The 19,336-nt window shown below is 39.1% G+C and overlaps 2 protein-coding genes across 5 annotated transcripts in view; one reads left to right on the forward strand and one right to left on the reverse strand.

The window, feature by feature from the left end:
* Window positions 1–12,039, forward strand: part of LOC111587577 (FERM domain-containing protein 5-like) — an 87,757-nt gene extending 75,718 nt beyond the window's left edge. Inside the window, exon 14 of the mRNA XM_023297589.3 lies at window positions 8,283–12,039. Coding sequence (XP_023153357.1) covers window positions 8,283–8,869 — 587 coding nt within the window. The 3' untranslated portion in view covers window positions 8,870–12,039. The remainder of the gene's footprint in view (window positions 1–8,282) is intronic.
* On the reverse strand, window positions 786–19,207 carry wdr76 (WD repeat domain 76). 4 transcript variants are annotated; one of them, XM_023297592.3, is made up of 17 exons: window positions 19,041–19,207; window positions 18,684–18,803; window positions 18,510–18,602; window positions 18,248–18,340; window positions 17,464–17,522; window positions 16,859–16,976; window positions 16,637–16,735; window positions 16,416–16,456; window positions 16,107–16,260; window positions 15,646–15,804; window positions 15,004–15,119; window positions 14,777–14,875; window positions 14,515–14,667; window positions 14,369–14,422; window positions 13,824–14,084; window positions 13,245–13,285; window positions 12,247–13,102 (listed from the first exon to the last, which is right to left on the reverse strand). In XM_023297592.3, the coding sequence occupies exons 1-15, from the start codon at window positions 19,197–19,199 to the stop codon at window positions 13,829–13,831; spliced, it is 1,773 nt and encodes a 590-aa protein (XP_023153360.3). In that variant the 5' UTR covers window positions 19,200–19,207; the 3' UTR covers window positions 12,247–13,102; window positions 13,245–13,285; window positions 13,824–13,828. The 4 variants fall into 4 exon arrangements, with proteins under 4 accessions (XP_035798511.2, XP_023153360.3, XP_023153359.3 ...); XM_035942618.2 differs by lacking the exons at window positions 12,247–13,102; window positions 13,245–13,285 and adding an exon at window positions 786–3,936; XM_023297591.3 differs by having other exon boundaries at window positions 12,247–13,285.
* Window positions 19,208–19,336: the final 129 nt, after the last annotated feature.

Below are 19,336 nucleotides of genomic sequence, written 5' to 3' on the forward strand. Positions count from 1 at the left end.
AGCCTGCCTGCCTGCCAGCGTGTGGGAGCTCACTGCGGAGACGGGAGTGCTGCTTAGCGAGCCAGCCAGTGGGAGACAAAGACAAACAGCAGGAAGACAGAACGAAGAGGCAGTCTGAAGAAAGCTGAATTGAAGAAAACAAAAAGAAGGAGCTCAGGAATAGTTTGTGTCGGGCCAAGGTTAAACGGGTGTGTTTTGCTGTCGGTGAATTATGGTGAAGTGTTTGATCCGGATCCAGACCAAGGTGAATGTTCACCTGCGTATGATCAATCATTGTTATCGGGATGTGAAGGTGCGTGTGCTGTCTCTGGGACCCAGGCTGTTGGGTAAGGCTTTGGGGGTCCTGCCACTCTTCCCCGCCCTCCCCGGGGGATCTTCCACCTCAGGTTCTGGTCCCGGATCAGGACAAAGCTCCAGGACCCCCTCCAGGCTAGCAGTCCCTCCTCAGCTCCATGGCTGCAGCCCCCCAGCCGGCCGTGCAGGTAACACCCAAGACTGGTTTTGTCATGTGGGATTTTAGAGTGCTGGATTTATGTGGTAACGTCCATTACAGTGGGTGCAGACATGAATAGAGAAGCAGACATTTTTCAAGCTGGACGACGACATATGTTCATACTGTATAATTCTCAAAACCCAAATGAAAATCACATCATTATGGAATTATCTAGTAAGACGTTATTGAAGTCTAACGCAGTGGTTATCGAAGTTTCAGTCATTGTGATTATCTACAATCCAGAAAACAGCTATGAAAAAGTCATGAGGATGAAGTGAGAGCTCTAAGAAGATGTGTTTTTGTTTCATGTTTATTTAGAGTTGCATTTGCCACTTCTAAGTATTTCATTCAGACATGACTGCATGATGGGAGGAAGGGCTCAGTTAGCACAGTTTGAGGAAAGCTCATCATCAAAAACAGATCAGACTTCCCTTTTGTTTGTATTACACTCAGAAATGTCATCACAGTTCAACAGAGCAGTGAAAACCTGAATATTCTGGCAGCAATCCATGCAAGGCTTGAAAGAGACTGAGGGAATTTTAGCTTCAGAACTAATTAATGATGAACTGATGAACATAATTTCTCTCAGACCTCCTCTATTAAGGGCTTTAAGGGACATGTTTTATATACTCCGATTTACATCAGTGACTAGTGGACCTAATAAGAATGTCCTGAATTTTCTGGCATCTTATTTCCTCTCTCTGAAGTATAGTGTAATTCACTACGAGGCTGATCGCAAGCAGTCAAGTATCACAAACTGTTCATACATAGAAGTATTGGTAATGCAACACTGTGCCAACCACATTTGTCAACTTATCATTGCAAAACGATACAGCTGTTTTTTCCATCATTACATCGGCGTCGGCAAGCAACTTGAGTGGTAGCCCATAGGTCCCTCCTGAGGTTGGCTTTAATAATGCCATTTTTCGTGTCTCATGAGCAATGTTCCCTGTAATTTTTCCTGAGTCTGAGCAAACACACAAACTCCCTGAGCGTCCCTTGGACCACTGTGAGCAACATCAGACGTGTGCACTGTGGTCACACCAGCATCACATCCATTCAAGTTACATGGTTCATTAAAAGAATCAAATTACAGCATTTACATTTCTGTTAAAACACTTTGTCAACAGGAGCCAGTTGAAGGCTGCAGTGATTTTAGTGACACTACAATGTATAAGAGTGAAGTTATTGAATATTTGTCTCTCTTTACTGTTGCAGTGGTTTTGCAAATTGCAGACGGACCCTGTTCACTCCATAGACACCAATGTTATTCCTGTAGCTTGAAAGACAGCTACTTTTGATAAAACTGGGCTTGTAGCACATTGTCTGCCTTGCAACAATGGGAAAGAGGCACCGTTTATGTTTTGACAACCTATATCTAATGAGTTATTGATGCTGGAAGCCCGAATCTGTGGATATCTTTCCAACATTACTGAATTTGGGGCCACTACCACCTAAGGAGTGATATATTTAATTCTGAAAAAAGCATTTAGCCATACTTACAGCTTTAAGTGCTTTATTAACACGGAACTAAAAATTTTGTGTTGTTTTATTATCACAGGTTCTGTCTGAAAAGAGGTGGCATCATTTTAAACAGTGAAATCAAACTAACAAAATGTAATGACCAACCAGTGAGCAATACTGGATTCTGCAAAAACATAAACAACTTTTTTTTTTTTAATCTAAATCTTATCTTAACACAGTTAATTTTTGTGTGTATGCATGTATTTATTGATTTATTTAGTAATAATAATAATAATAATAATAATGGATTAGATTTATATAGCACTTCTCAAGGCACTCAAAGCGCTTCACACTCACACAGTGGTGGTAAACTACATTTGTAGCCACAGCTGCCCTGGGGAAGACTGACGGAAGCGTGGCTGCCAATCAACGCCTATGGCCCCTCCGCCCACCACCCACATTCATACTCCAGTGTGAGTAGCAGCACTGGAGGCACGGTGGGTAAAGTGTCTTGCCCAGGGACACAACAGCACGTGACTAGGACAGAGCGGGAATCGATCCGCCGATCCTTCGATCATTGGACGACCCGCTCTACCACCTGAGCCACAGCCGCCTCACGATAAGTACTGTTAACACATCAGAGTGATATCTGAGTGAGTTTTTCTTAAGATAGGCAAAGGCCATTTATTGATTACATATAGGCTATTAAATGTTTGTTAAAAACTAAAAAGCATTTAAAAAAAAACAACTTAGGCATTTATTGAGTCACTAAAATACTGTAGAGTACAGACCACATCAGCATGATTATAAGCATCCTCTGGTAAATTAACAACCAGATACTGATGTCTCTCACCATATGGACTTCAGGAGATGACTGGGGGATGATAAACTGTGATCTACTGGTTGGGTTCTCTCTGTTCTCATGTTTCTTACATGTTGGTCTCCTGACAGCCGGGTCCTAATGTTTTTTGAGCAACACACCATACTATGATGTCTTTACAATGAGGGTTCTACTATGGAACCAGTTTGACATGTTCAGGTGTTCTTTGTGTGAAAACTCAGAGATTTCAGTTATCAGAAGGTGGTTTTCAACTTTCTTTGTTAACTTTCTGCCTCAACTTTAAACTAAATTTCCTTCACTAAGCCAGCCCTCTGGACTTCCAGTAAGCTGTGTTCCTATTGGCTGTCCAGGTGGCTGCTTGGTGTTATTAGGAACACCTGAGCAGCTCAGTGTTATCAGGAACACCTGAGCAGCTCAGTGTCTTCCTGCTTTATTTAGCTGCAGACAAACATTTCCCCTGTTTCTCTTCACCTGAACTGGGTTTGGTTCCGTTGCTTTAATTTGTTCTTTAGGTGTTGGCTTGCAGCTTCCAGCAGTAAAATCGTCTGTAATGTATTTCTTGGTGTGCTTTAGGGCTTTGTACTGGATAGTTGTCTTGGTAAAGGTGATTCTTTAGCCACAGTTAGCACATGGTGCTAATGTGTGCAGTGATTAGTGGATTTGGTGCAGCTGAGTTGTGTCTTTGTCTTGGCTGTAGTGAGTCTTCAGAGGTTTTTGGTCAGACACGTTCTGTATTCTTGTTTGTGAACCAATGTTGGTTGTCCAGAAGGTAAGAGTTCCTGTCCTGATTCTCTGTTCTCAGAGGTTCTCTGGTAGGCTGCAGGAGACTTTAGTGTTTGGGTTGTGCTAGTTTGGTTTTTGTACGGTTTCATTTGGACGACTATCTTGAGGCCCCTCCATGTGGTTTAGTGAGGTTTTCTGGAACAGTTCTACAAAGCAACCTGCAGCAGAAGAGACTTTGAGAGTTTTTAGGAAGTTCTGGAGACCAGACTTTAGAGCAGCAGAAACATTTGTCAGTAGTTTGAGCAGGAGAAGGTGAGCTTCAGAGTAGAAATGAGACAGAAACCTTCTTGACCCGTGTGGTGAGGTCCTGTACCAAGAGTTTGAGCAGGTTGTGAAGAGTCTGTAGTTCTTTGGTCTGAAAGCACAAGAATTGACTCATTAAAGGAGAAAACAGGAGATATTGTTGGTTCTTCTGTCACTCTGTATATCAAGTTTATATTTTAAATGATTTCCCATGTGAGCCCAAGAAGACTTCAATAAACTCCCTCCATCCCCTAGACACAACATATTTTATTACCATGTTCAATCTTTTTTTTTAAATGTTTTTGAGTTTTAATCATAGTTTTAGCATAGTTTTTTTCTCTTGGCTTGTTTAGTTTTGTCATCTGTGTAAAAGGTGCTAAACAAATAAAGTTGAATTGATAAACTGAATAATTGACTAACTCATGATTGTGACAACAGAAGTATTTTCATTGTGATTTAAGGGTTTATTTCATTTTTAAGGTTGGGGTTAAAATCTTGACAGAAAAAGAAGATTAAAGAAAAGCAATTAAATCAAAGGAAATAAAATTAATACAATAAAACTTTTAAAAAGTTTTATTATTAAAAAGATTTAAGAAATTTAAGATGTAATTTTCTAATTAAACATTAATTTTTTAATTAAATGTTTTGTCTTTTTAAAGGTTTAATAATCTAATTAAATGTTTTGCATTTTTTTAAATGTTTAATATTCTTCTTGTTTAATTGTATTTTTTAAATGTTTAATTATGGAAAATTATCTGTAATTTTTAATATTTGTATTTAAATTTTTTTTTTAATTTCATAGTGACATGTATTGTATCTTGCTGAATTATCTAATTCAATATTTTGTCTGTTTAATACAGTTAAACATTAAATACAATTAAATTAAACAGACAAAATATTGAATTAGATAATTCAACAAGATACAATACATGTCACTATGAAATTAAACAAAATTTTTTAAATACAAATATTAAAAATTAATCGAAACAAATATTGGGAAAGAAATAGAAACTCAAACAAGCCGATAAAACATTTGAAAAACAAACATTAAAAAGACAAAACATTTGGAAATCAAATCAGACATTAGAAAAGAATAAAAGGTGAGAAAAGAGCAAAACTAAACGTTTAAGAAGAAGCAAACTAAAGACAAAACATTTCAAAAGACACCAGTTAGACTTTAGAAGATCAAATTAAACAGAAGAGAATAAAACGATCAAAAAGATCAAAAACAGATAAAGATCTGAAAGCGTTTTCTAGTCTGAAACGAAAACATCAAGTTGTTTCTTCAAACATTTCCTCTTTCTATGTTCTTGGTTTGATTGTGAACAGATTTACTAAGAACTCATTTCAGAAAACTGCTTTCCAGATAAAGTCTACTAGTAGTTGAAGGCATTTATCAAACTAATGTTACTGTCTGATCTCCACAAACTTTACTGTTCAGTGAAGAGAATCAAAGTTTGTTGAGGATTTCTAAAAAACCCACAGGTGAAGGTCTGAGAAGAACTCAGATGGATGGTCTAAATGTGAAATCAAGACTCATGGTCACAAGTTTTAAGGCTTCTGTTAACCAGAAAGTTCAAACTAACAGAGAAGTACTGAGAAACTTGTAAAATTTCAGTCCTCAGACTGTCTGAAGGTTCAAACTAACAGAGAACTACTCAGGAACTTAGAAGATATCAGTCCTTGGACTGTCTGGAAGTTCAATCTAACAGAGAACTACTGTGGGACTTAGAAAATTTCAGCCTTCAGACTGTGTGAAAGCTCAGGTCCTGAGGACTCGGGAGGTCTGGAGGCTTGGAAAGTCTTGGAACTGAGGGTTCAACCCTCCAGCACAAAGGCTGAAGTCCAGCCTCCTGAGAAAAACGGTCGAGTCGAGACTCAAGTTAAAAAAAAAAATCGAAAATGGCAAAAAATAGATGATAAATGCGCAAAAAAAACAAGATTTAGTATCTGAGCGAATAGCTCAGGGGATAAGAAGACAGACTACCAAGTGGAAGGTCGCAGGTTCAAGACCCACCACTGGCACTTTTCTTTGTTTGTCTTTGTCAGGATTTAATAAAATTTAAGAAGTGTCTGGTCTTGAACCAGCGACCTGCAGCTCCATAGGCAAATCCTTAACTCACTGAGCTACAGATCAGATAAAATGAAATGATTTCGTCGTCCCTTTGACATCGTAGTTCCTCAAGTGACCACATGGGTGGAGCCAAGGCGGAGTCTGGGTGGAGTCAGGGCGGAGAGTAGGCGGGGAGGTGGGTGGCGGCCTCCCCCCTCTACTCCCCCACCTCCCCCCACCACCCACCACACCTTCCCCCGCCTCACGAGTTCTTCGAGTCTCCACGAGTTCTTCGAGTCTCCATGGGTTTTCCCAAGTTTCTGGAGTTTCCACGAGGTCAGAGGCAGAACAAGTTGTCATGAAGAGATGTTGAAGTCGGCCAGGATGGAGTGACTTTTTACAGCGACTAGAAGGACGATGACTAGAAGAGCAGGTCTTTAACCACCATCCATAAAATCCATGGAGTCGGCTCCAGAGAAATGAAAGGTCAACTTTTATCAACCTCCATCCAGATGTTCAACTTGATATCTTTACTTTGAGATTTTTAGCACCACAAACCTTTAGTATCACACTTTATTATCATTTATTAGGACTTTAATGGAATCCACCAGCAGATTTACTTTTTGTTGACAAACTTTATTCTTGTCGTCATGGGACTGCAGTATTTAAAACTGTTCCTTCTATTTGACCTCATGTTTATTAGTTTTAGTGGAGAAAGTTATTTTAGTTGTCGATTAGTCTCTTAAAAACCAAATAATCAATTGGATTAGTCAAGAGGTTAAAATTTCTTACTGTCATATTTTAAATATGACAAAAAACATAAAAATAAAGTGTCTTGAGACAATTTGACCTGTATTTGGCGTTATATAAATAAAATTGAATTCAAATTGTATGTATCTTGTAATGGAGTAATTCAGCCATATATGTTGGAAAACACATTTTCTTTGTCCATTAAACTGTTGATTGTTTCCTCCAGTAATTCATTTCTTGTTTTGGTTTATAAAATGTCAAACCCAAATATATTCAGTTTACTGTCATAAAAACCAAAAAGATTTACATTCATGATGCAGGAATCAGGCAGTTTTTCACTTTTTATCTTAGTTTAGTCAGAAAGATAGTTGATAATGTGTGAATTGTTGCAGCTTGTGAGCCGTAGAAGGTTTTAATCTTTGGGGCCGAGTGTCAAAAAACATTTAGAAACCAACATCAACAAAACACTCAAAGATTTGAACATCATTTGCATGACAATGTCAAATTAAAGGACATTAATTTCCAATGTAAATGTATGATATTCATCCTCTGGAGCTTTCTCTTCACATCGTCTTCCACCTGGACTGGTTTGGTCGGGAGCATGTGCAACAAACATTTGAAAAACTGCACTTTAACATCAATGAATGACACTGAAGTTTAATCTCTACATAAATGAGACTGAGTCTGGATGTGCTGCTCTGTCATTAACTCCTAAGTTTAGGGAAAGCTCAAACAAAAGAGGACAGTTCAGATAAGACTTGAGAATGAGCTTATTTTGAACAAACATCTCAGACTTTCTGAGCTTCAGCACCTCTAGCAAGATATTTTAACAACAAGCAACTCAAGAGATCCAGAAGTTGGAGAGAGTTAGCTTTAGCTGAGCCAAAGAACATGTGGGACGCTAACCTAGCAAACATTTCAGACTTTTCTCTGTGAATTCTGAGAAATAATTTACTATTTAATGACAGAGCTACACATCTTAACTCAGTCTCATGAAGACAGACTCTAATTCAGTGTCATCCATCCATATTAAAGTGCAGTTACCCAAAATGTTTGTTGCATGAGCTCCAACAAAACCTGTCCAGTTAGAAGGCCACTTTGACAAACAGGAAGTGGACGATTCCAAGCAGATTTACAGAAGGGGGAACCAGACTGTACTAAGTGTGGTCGAGTATAGAGGGGTGTTTTGTGGGTTTTTAAGGCTGATAATTAGTTTTTTTTTCTTTTTTTTTTTAGCAACATATAAGAATTCAAACAGTTTTAAAAGTTACTATACTTTTACTTGTGCAATGAAATTATTATTCTATGGCATTTTTTAGATGACATATTATACTCTGATGTTTTCTTGAATTACATATTATTTTGACAATATACTGCACTATGACATTTTTTGAACCACATATCATACATGACAATTTTAGGCAACATCCTATCATTTTGCGCTTTTTGAAACACATAATAATCTGTTTTGTTTTTTTTTTTCTTGCCAACATGCTGTACTCAAAACCAAATTTTTTCCCTTCTGAGATGAAAGATATAAAAACTAGTCATGTCAGGATCTCTCTTTAAATGCTGCAGGGAGCCCCATGATACCTCCCAGTCACTGAATAATGCATCTTCCCAATGAACCGCCGTCTTCTGCTGTGTGTTTTCAGGTTTGGAGTCTCTTCGAGACAGTGCCCACTCGACGCCTGTGCGCTCCGTCTCCCATGGCGACTCCTTCATGCCTTCTCGAGGCCAGATGGTGGATGGCAGCGAGGCGAGCACGTCAGCAGTCATCTCCGACGAGGCCTACAGCCCCTCAGACAGCGTGCTGCCCACACCAGTGGCAGAACATGGGATGGAACCATTGGCCCGTCACCTCAACGGTGCTCCCTGCAGCATCGATGAGGAGAAGGACTCGGAGGCGGGGACATCAAAGGAGGGCCAGGCTGCAGAGTTTGGACCTGGCAGAAGAGCACTGCGTATGGTCAGGAGTAGGCCTTCACCACCCAGCGATGTAGAGGAGCTCAACAAGTTCATCCTGAGCGTGCTGCGTCTGTTCCTGGTTACCATTGGACTGCTGTTCGCCCTGCTGCTGCTCCTCATCATGCTGACAGAATCAGACCTGGACATTGCCTTCCTGAGAGACATCCGCAAGACACCTGAATTCCAGCAGTTCCACTTTGAATACTTCTGCCCTCTGCGGCGCTGGTTTGCTTGTAAGTTACGATGGATGGGAGGTTTCATCGTCAGTAAGTGAGGTGAAGTGAAAGACTGAAGAAGAGACTAAACACAGGCCTCCACTAACGGAAATGGGACAACAAACAGGTCAGGAGATGAGGGGGAGAGGAGGGAAAAGGAAGAAGATGACAGCCCTGTTCCTAATATCAGCTGTCCCAGGAAGGAGGTTCTGTCACAAGCCACGGACTGTCCCCTGAAGAGCCTTGTTTATTATGTTTGACCATCACTACGCGGAAAGGAAATCACATTTTACTTTAGAAATTCAGGTCATCTCAAGGTATTTTATTTTTACACAAAGTCACAGTGACAGGGTTTAATTTAAACGCTGAACCAGGTCTGACAGACACTCACTTCTTCAACCACAGATAATAGTTGCCTTTATTTTTGTATTAATTTATATGTATAACATTACAGTAAGACAGAATGAGCTTAAGTGTTGGGGTGCGTGTTGCAAGACCTGAGAGTTTGAGCAAAGTTTTGAGATAAGACAAGACTGGGGCCAGTCTAGCTCATCAAATTTTAAGTCAATGCCAACAACATTCATGATGATTAGAGGTCATTGTGGTCGCTGTTTTGAGATGGACCAGTGTCGGGGGGGGGGCGGTTAAAGAAAGTGTGAAATGGAAAAATAAGCAGCACTTGAATGTAGATGAGTTCTGATAATATTTGGAATGTTAATGTTCTTTTTATACATTTCTTAGGCAGATAAAAATATACACCTTCCTGAATTCTCCACGTGGTACACAAACACCACATCTCACATATCGAAAATAAACAACTGCTAAAACTTAGCTGCAGCAGCTATTTGAAACAGCTGTGATGTGGGTGCTGCTCTGTCAGCAGGCTTGAATGAATATTTTTGTTGTAAGTGTGACATTGTTTGTGGTCAGATATCTGTTAAGTGTGCTCACATGACCATTTTTGTCCAGACACTAGAAGACTAATAAAGTTTTACCATCCAATGACTATAAATTAAGCCTTTGTAAGGACATAGGTAAGTAAAGGAGGTTATAGGTTTAATTTTAGTTGAAGAGCAGCCAAATAATGCTAATAACTACAATCAACTTTTGCGTGTGAGGAACAGTTGTCACTTTGCCGTAGTTACTTTTACAGTAGTTGTAACGGTGATGGGACTATGTGAGCTAGCACTGTAGTAATAGTCAAGTGTTTGGTTAGACTCCCACAATCTGTAGAAGGAGTTCATCTTGATGTGCAATATTGTTGATAGAAAAACAACCACAGACCTTTCCATTAAGGCAAATCTGACCTTGTTCTACCTTTGTAAAGTGCAGAATTAGTGTTATTTTCCTTCAGTATATAGTTAAGAGTTTGGTTTCAGTTCAAGACCGATGTCGAGTGAAGGTCATTTAACTTTATTTAGCCCTGCTGTGTTCAAATTTCTGCATTTATCTATAAAGGCTATTTAGATCATGTTTCCATTTTTGTACAAACTGCTGTCTTGGTAACACATTGAGATTTCCTCACAGTGACTTTTAATGTACTTGAAGTATCTTTTTTTTAATTACAGTGGATATATGGATTTCAGCCCCGCACTCACTTACAAGAGAGCCTAAGATAAGTTATTTTTACGTCCTACTGCAATCTTCATCATCACGCCTACCAAAGAAACCTCTGTTGTCTCATACATCTGTCTGCATCAACAGATGGAAACTAATAGTCTCCTGTTCTTCTCCAGCCTTATTATGATATTTCACAGGTTAGCCTACAATGTGTCTTTACAGCCCAGAGCAACAGAGTCAATTCAAACCATGCAGTCAGTTTCGACGATTAAGTATTTGTCCTCTCTTTAAGACTAAAAGTGGTTGCTTAGGTTATATGTATGTGTATGTGCTGTAAGCCAGTGGTAATTACAGGCTGATCAGCAATTATACAGCACTATACCCAAAAAATGGATGCATTATTTATGCAGAGAGGAGTGGCTTAGGATAGTGATTGACTGATGGATTTAGGTTAAGCAGGTGCCTATAAGTAGTCTGAAAAGTTACTGTATTCATAATTAAATTCTTCCGACGATAAAAAAAAATCCACAGGTCGAAAGCAAAATACATCACTTTGAGTCCCTGTAGTGTTAAATAGCCAGCTTTAAATGCCAGTTTTATCTTTGCACATGATAAAAATGACCCGAAATATTATCAACTTAGTCTTTTTTTTTGTTCTTTTAGTTTGAACTTGGATGAGTAATAGAAATATTGACTGATGTATTTCTATTCAATAAACAAAAGCATTCATGTTTCAGGGTTGGTTTTCAGACTTAATACTTTATGTATTTGCTTTAATTCAGGTGGTGCTCAGGGGTTTTTGATTGATGTTAACAGATCATATATGGGAATAAATGGCCAGTGAAGGCAGAGATTTTGCATTTTAGCTATTTTTCTGTTAATGTGTATGGAAAAATTACAACACAATCTGAGCAATAAACTATACAGATTATGTAATGAATATTAATTACCATGAACTGCAAACCTAATGTCCGTCCTTGTCTCCTAGACGTGCAAATTGTCTTTTAAATCCTCTCAGAAGGTATAACAGCCTGTAGATGCATGTGTGAAAGGAACCGTGGCCACTGTTCCTGACTACCCACAATGCTATGTAATGCTCTGTGGTATAAAGAAACTTCCCCAGAATATCTATTGTCAAAAAAGTTCCTGTAAATCCTGTTTGCTTGACTGATTTTATACAAGCTGATTAGATGAGAGTTTTGTTGTGAAAGTCTGTGTAAAAGAACTGAACACCTCTGACAGTACACCCAAGTTTCATGACAACTGAAGTGGAGCGGATTTATTTTTCGCCAATTTAAAACAGCAGAAGTAGCATTTTCAACTACCTGAACCTTTCTTTGTTTCTTTGTGCAATGCAGTTCAATACACTATTATTTTTTTTTTTTTTTAATTGCCTAAATCTGTTTGAGATGACTTGAACTGGCAAAGTGAGGTGACAGTTCCACCGACACGCAAATCTTGTTTTCATTTTACTGAATCATGTAAACAGGAATAAGGCCTCAGACATGGGCTTACTGTTAGCTTCTTTCCTGTACCATGGCCCTGCACATGGAAATGTCTCTGTAAGCATGTGTTCTGCATTTATTACCTCCAAACAAGACTGCTTATTTCCAATCACTGACTGAAGACTGGTGTAATCTATTTATGAATAAATATTATCTATTCTTGACATGTGGCAGCTAGTCTGGCTACAAGTTCAATTTTGAATTCACATAAGAGGCAAACAAAGGTATTAAGCTTGAAAATATTCAACAGTGAAACTAAAATCCTTTTTTTAGTGAAGCCAGTGCTCATACATTCTAGTCTTTTATATGACACTACTGCCATCTTCAGGTAACTACCACTGCTGAGATTAACGCCATTCACACTCAAAATGTTTAGCATTAAAATATCTATTTATTGCGTTTGCTTCAGTAGACACAAATAAAAACATTAAATTAAAAAACGAAAATGAGCACAGCTTCACAACGGCCACTTCTCACTTTTTCCTTTTCACTGTGCCACAAGCAAACAATACAAAGGAAACTGTAGAAATTGATAGGGTTCCACATGACATTTGGAACTACAAAGGATTCAATTAGGATTTTTCCTTAAGTTTAACAGAAAGAAGACTTCTCATCTTGAACTGACCAACTGTTGGTGAAACATAAAATAAAGTAGCTGATACATATCACATAAAATTATCAATTTCTAACATTAAATTCACCTCTGTGTCAAATATCCAGTAACAACTGGTTGGTCACTATCCAGGCAAAACAAACAACAATATATCAGACATGACAAATAATAATAATAATTGGAAAGTTCTAAGGGAAAGTCAAGATCAAAGCTTTCAAGGCACCAAATGCCCCATAGAGTAAAAGTAAGGCAGGAGCAACCAATAAAGCACATCCCTTAATCTATCAAATCCGGATCAGATTAGATTTTTTGGCCACTGTACAGGCACTGCACATGAGAAGAAACAACATGAGGGCTGGCAGTGGATGCATTTTGCTGTGTGTATGCTTCTTTGCAACTCGCCTGACAACATGTTGAGACAGTAAAATGAATGCAGTCGAGGGGGAAAAAATGGCAAATCTCAAAGGAAAATCTGCTGCCATCTGCAAGAAAATTCATTTCCAGCAAGACAACAAACCCTAATCAGCACAAGAGTGGCTTCAAAACACAGGATCATCCTGAAATCCAGATGTCAGTTTAACTGAGAATTTGCATGGTCTGCTCACTCAGTCCCACTGTAAGAAGACAGAGCTTAAATAGCATAAAATGGAAAAGAGAGCAATGTCCTTTTGTGCAAAGCTGATACCAACACAACCACATACAGCAGACTCAGGATTGAAAGGGGTCAATGTAGTTATGTTTTGCGTTTGTACTTACATTTCAGATGATCACGGTACTTTATTAGGTGCCCCTGGTCGCTAATGCAAAGCTCTAATCAGTCAATTGTGTCTCAACAACTTAGTGCACAACATAATACCAGAATGAGGAAGAAATACGACAGCGAACCTAAGAATGGCCAGACACTGACATCAAAGGGTATCTACTGGAGAAATATAGCCTGAATACACTGATGCAATATTGTAAAATAAGAAAACATGAAGGCATAAACAATTTTCACAGCTGGGCAGTAAAATATACCCACGCTTTGATCCTACCTACCCAAAGAAGGAATAAATGTGTTTTATTGTAACTAGAGAAAAAGAAAATTCTGAAGCTTTGTTACCGATTGTGCGTTACCTCACAGCATATGAATGTTTATACTGCAACTCTTAAGTGCAACATCTCTATGAACATGACTATTGACTCCATATGAATGTTATTTCAAAACACACAGTAGGAATGTTACTTGAAGTGCGAGATTTGTAATTGCATTAATGTACTAAAGTTCTTTGGAGAAAGAGAGAGAATGAAAACAAGGCACCACATTGTCACTTGTAAACAGGTGAAAAAACACACCTAGTTTAGCTGGAAAAGACGTGCAGGCGTCCAGATGCATTGCCGCCCAGCAAGGCGTTCCTTGTGGGGTGGAAAGCAGTGACGGACAGCACTGTGCTAAGGTTCTCGTTGTCCATGAAGGTATGCTCAAGTTGGCCGCTTTCATGGAACACCTGAACCCTCCGGGGCCTCATCATGCTCCCTACCACAAAGCAGTCTTCCTGTTTGGGGTCCCAGACTGCTGAGAGTTTGGTCAACCAGCGGCCTGTGTGCATGTCATGTCTGCAAATGTATATTTAGAAAAGACATTGTAAGTAGGTTCAGGTTACACAGCTCTCAAAGCACAAAATAGGGAGAAAAGAACAAGAGAGCATGGAGTCTGTAAAACAATGACTGATCCTATTACTTATTCCATTGATGGTTGATGATTTGACAGCGACATGCTCATTGGTAAATGGAAAAAATTACTGTTACCTCGATAGGCTAATTTCCATCTATTATCTCTGGTCAGATAAAAAAATAACCTAAATTTAATTCTAAGTTTGCGCTCAATTGATTGTATTTACCTGATGAGTGTCAGCAAGGGAGATTTAGTAGTCATTGCAGATGTGTCATATACCCTGTAAAAAAGTTCAGGAAAACATTGAGCTGGGCTGAAAAATAACCTGCAATAACAAACAAACAATTAGCCAAAGTGCTGTGCCAGCCTCACCTTATGTAGTTATCCATACAGGAGGTGAGAACTCTGTTCCCGGTACAAGGGGAGAAATAAGCGCTGGATATGCTTAAAGAGTGGCCAAGTAGCTGGGAGACTGCCTGGCTTTTTGTCTTCTTCAGGCACCGGCTGTCATAAATACTCACTACCCTGCAGACCAGATCAAAATGTCCATTTAATAGCATCTAAAGGACAATCGGAAACAAAATAGAGAACTGTAAACAGATGAGAAATCAATAAAAGTAAGAATCAGCCATACTTGCTTTCTGCCACTGCAAAGTACTGCTTCTGTAAAGGGTGGACACTAACACAGCGCACAGCCTTTGCGTCCACCGTATGGAGGGACTCATGGGAGTTTCTGCAGAGAAATTAAATTACATGCTTTTAAACAAGTTCAGTGTGTTCACATAATGCTGTGACTCTTTAACACTATTGGAAAAGTTTCATAAATAACTATTATCAGTTTAGGCAACAATAATACCTTACCCTGGGCTGCGCCTATCAACGATTGCAACTTCTCCATACCAGTTCCCAACCACTAGTGTCGAACAGTCATGTGACATGAAGTCAAAGGTTTTCAGGCCATCTTCAATATCATACACCTAAAAGTATGTACAAATCTCTTAGTATATGTCGACTATAGTCCAAACAAATTGACCTCAAGTAGAAAAGGCTGTAATTTGGAGCAAATGTGCTGGTCATCTGGTATATTTATATAATTCTAATGAAATTATTTGTTTGATTAAACAAAAGGTATCTCACATCTAGGTCTGCAACAAATGATGAATCGTCTGAGCACGATACGTCATCAAAAGCAGAAATGAGCACGCAATGCAACAGAAATCACCGGCCGAGCGGAACACGAATGGACATCCGCACTGCATCGTGCTTATATAGTATATGCATATATTATATATGCATGATACAGCACGGACATCTGCGTTTACGATACATCACGGACATCTGCACTGTATCGTGCATATATATGTACGATATAGCATGGATGTCCGTCCCTGTTCAGTACTCTGCTCGGACGGTGATTTCTGTTGCATTGTGCGCTCACTTCCACTTTTGATGATGTATCGTGCTCAGACGATTCATCGATTCCTTAGTTGCAGCCCTACTTACATCGTCAAAAACAGCCCTCTCTATATCCATGCAGCGCAGAGATCCGTCATAGCTGAGGCTCAGCAGCTGGGTGGGATGAGCACTGGAGAACGCCATGCAGCCTACCGGACGAGTGTGGGGCTCAAAGAGCAGCACTCCATCATCACCCCAATCACTGCCCTGAAACAATGCAAACAAATAAATGGGTCCACAATGTACAGTTCATGTTATGATATCAAATTGTTGTGAAATTTACAAAAGCATTAGTGTGCATCCAGTGACTAAACTTGAGGGAATGCTCAGAGCAAGATAAGAGACAAAGTAAATCAGTGCTGACAGCGTTTATATTACAATTACCTGATGTTTACCAGTGGGATCTTCTAAGTTGATGTTAAGACCTGCTTCCATGAGCTTGCTTTGAGCACATTTTCTTCCCTCTAGTGGTGAAGCACTAATTTATAATTGAAGCTGAGAAAACTCACCAGCTTCCAGAGACCCACTTTCCCCCACTTGTCTCCTGTGGCCATCAACAGGCTGCTGGTGCACGGGTGGAAGGCTGCAGAGAAGATGCGATCCTTCACCACTTTGGCTACTTTGTCCTCCGTTATCTGCATTTTCTTAAGTGCAGAGCGGTACCTGTGTTAAGACAACAGTGTAGATTTTTGTCCACCTGTATAAACTTTGTCGGCTGTTTGCACAACACGTGACCATCAATACATTAGTCAAAAGCAAGAAAGAGAAGTCCCTTTTTAGTAGCTGATTAGTAGGCTGATCAAAACTTAAAATCTTACTCTTTGAGATCAAGCTTGTTTTTTCTGTCTTCTGTTGAGTCCTGTGAAAACAAAAAGCAATTTTAAGATTTACTAATTGCATCAAAACAATTATGAGACCTCCAAAGATACTAAGCTATATATCTCAAGTTTAAGCATATCCAGGAGAGAAGACAAAGAGTGGAATCAGAGACATATTGGCAACATGAGACATAATAAAACCATAGAAAGGTGACTCCTACCTCAGAGCAGAGCTTAAGAAGTTGTGAAGGCAGCTTGTTTCCTTCCATGTTAATTGGTTCCATGGACAGAGGGCCTGGGGGCTTCTTGATTCGAGTAGTCTTTAAAGCAAGTAAGTAACCATTAAGTAACAAAAGCAAAAAGAATGAAAATGCACCATGAAAAATGACGTGAAGGGAAGCATTTCACTTGTATCATTAAGATATTTAATTATATTTTGGTACCTCTTCAAAGATAAGTGTTCCTCTGGGTTCAGCAGGAAGTGTCAAGACTTCTGCCTCTTTATTTTGGAGACGCAAAGATTTGCGAGGTGGCAGCACTTGTTTCACAGCAGCTTGTGACCTGTACCCACAGAAAATAAAAGCTACAGTGATGCTAAGACACTTTTTTAAAAAAAATCTGTGAAAATCACACAAAACCAGCCACAGTGGTGAATTTGCTTTACTAGGCACTGGCTCAGAAACACAAATCAAGTGTCAGTGGTGAAACGGCAATGAAATTTGAAGGGAAAAAGTCAATCCTTACTTTTAAGATATAAAAACACAAACTATTGAAAGTGTCACTTTACTTTTTGCCTGTCAGTTAATTAATCTGTTACGTAAAAACTCCAAAAACAACCCAGAGTAGGTTACACACAGTAGGAGGATAATGATGTTCCACACAGAAAACATGAAAAACACTGAAAACTATTGTGTTCTCGCTGTAATTTGTAACATTCCAGTTCTGCAGCTTACCAAATACACTAATTGTCAAGCTCCACTTAAACTATTTTATTCAGAAAATACATATAACTCTCATATTAGTAGTGGCAGTTTGCAGCTGGATGTACCTCATGAGACCCCTCTGTGATGCCTTTGGTTTTGTCAGCTGCTTGAACTCCTCAGTTGCCTTTTGGGAAAAAAAGTACAATTGATATCATGTCTGTTCTGTTCTGTCCCAAAATGACCATCTGTGCAAAATATAAACACAAAACTCTGACCAACATAACCTAAAATACATATTTCAAAAAATGATCTTATCACTTAATGAGATTAACTATATAGAAATACATTTTCAATACACTGGGACATGACATTTCCTTCCTTGTGCTGCTTTGCTACTTTTAGGTGGTTTAATTACAGTATGGCCAGCTAAATATTCTGACTTCTGGTTGTTTAGATGTAATTTTTTGCTGTATCTACTCTCAGTTAAAATACATGGGATATAAACTGTATATTTCCTATACCTAAATATTCAAAGTCAGGAGTTTTCTGGCATACATGAAGTTTTGGCACCTCCTGAAGAGGTTTCAACCGGCTTCAAGGAATAAATCATCAGTGCCAAAATGATGAGAATTGAGATAAGAACCAGATTTGTTTTGGGGATTATATTTGCCCAAGCAAGTAAACAATCTCCATTTATCAAATATTCAAAAATAATAGGAAAATGCTTAAATTTCTCCGACTGCCTTTACTTGATCTAATGAGCTGTACTGCCAAGCCTCAACACTTCTAAGGTCTGTTCTAAACCAGGAAAACCCCTGACAGTAACAATTTCAATGTCAACCATCTTTGTCCCAGGCTTTGTGGTTAAAAAGGTGAACCCATGTGGCTACACCTCAACTGTGAACCCACTTGAAAAAGGTTGATGGAGGAGAGAAATGCTTGGTTCTGTCTGATGTTCTCCAGCCGCTCCAGTTCATAGGCAGAAAGTCCTCCATGTCCATCCTGTTACACAAAGATACGGCACTGACATTCAGCCGAAACGTCCTATAATCTTATTTTCAAGATACCATGCAGGTGTGGAGAATATTGGTGCTTTTGAAACATTTTGCAACAACATTCACATCCAAAATAAATTCAAAAAAAGTCCACTGGACCGAGTTTATGTACTTACAGATGCAAGGTCCACATCACTGTTTTCAACATCCTCCTCATCCTTAGTTAGTCTTTCATTCTGACCGACTTCCTCGACGAGGGTTTTTGTTTTCTGTCATGAAAACATGAGAATATTAATGCAAAACAAAACCACCTGCCATGTAATATTACCGTTTGTAGAGGACCCTTTTACCCTTTTCTTCTGGGCTGTTTTAGCTGTGCTGTCTCCAGGAGAGTATTGGAGGCGTTTAGGTGCCAGAGCTGTCCGAGATGACCGTCGGCTTGTTTCCTCCAGATTCACAGGAGTCATTTCCTGCAAGGTGTGCATTATTAACGATTAACCTAACAGCTAGCAAGAGAGAAGAAACGCGCTCATTTAACTTTCCCAAAGAAACATAAGTTTAGGGGAGACTCACGTCACTTTCTTTTAGTTTCTTACAATACTGCCTGTTAACGTCCAGCTTACTGTTTACTCATTTTAAGTCAGTTTAGCTCCGAAAGGGAGCGAATTTTAACGATATTCAGCAACACAGACAGAATGTGACTATACCTCAACAACCGCTTCACGTTTCACCCGTCGTGTCGCCATTATTGGTGTGCTTGCGATAATAATTGTGAATATCCGTTCAAAAGAAGTCAGTAAATTGAGAGAGATGCACCTCACGTTAAAACAGCTGCGGTGTTTATGAGAACTAAAGCGGAGAGTCATTGGCGCCACATGGAAGAAATGTTTTGTAACTTGCCCCTCCCCTCTGTGTTGTGAAACAGAATATTGCCAGCTCATTGGTTGGGATTTACGTCCAAAACATAGAAGGGGTGATCCTCTACTACAAAGAGCCAATGAAC

Source organism: Amphiprion ocellaris, chromosome 1 (genome assembly GCF_022539595.1).
Source record: "Amphiprion ocellaris isolate individual 3 ecotype Okinawa chromosome 1, ASM2253959v1, whole genome shotgun sequence".
In the NCBI taxonomy this organism is placed as follows: domain Eukaryota; kingdom Metazoa; phylum Chordata; class Actinopteri; family Pomacentridae; genus Amphiprion; species Amphiprion ocellaris.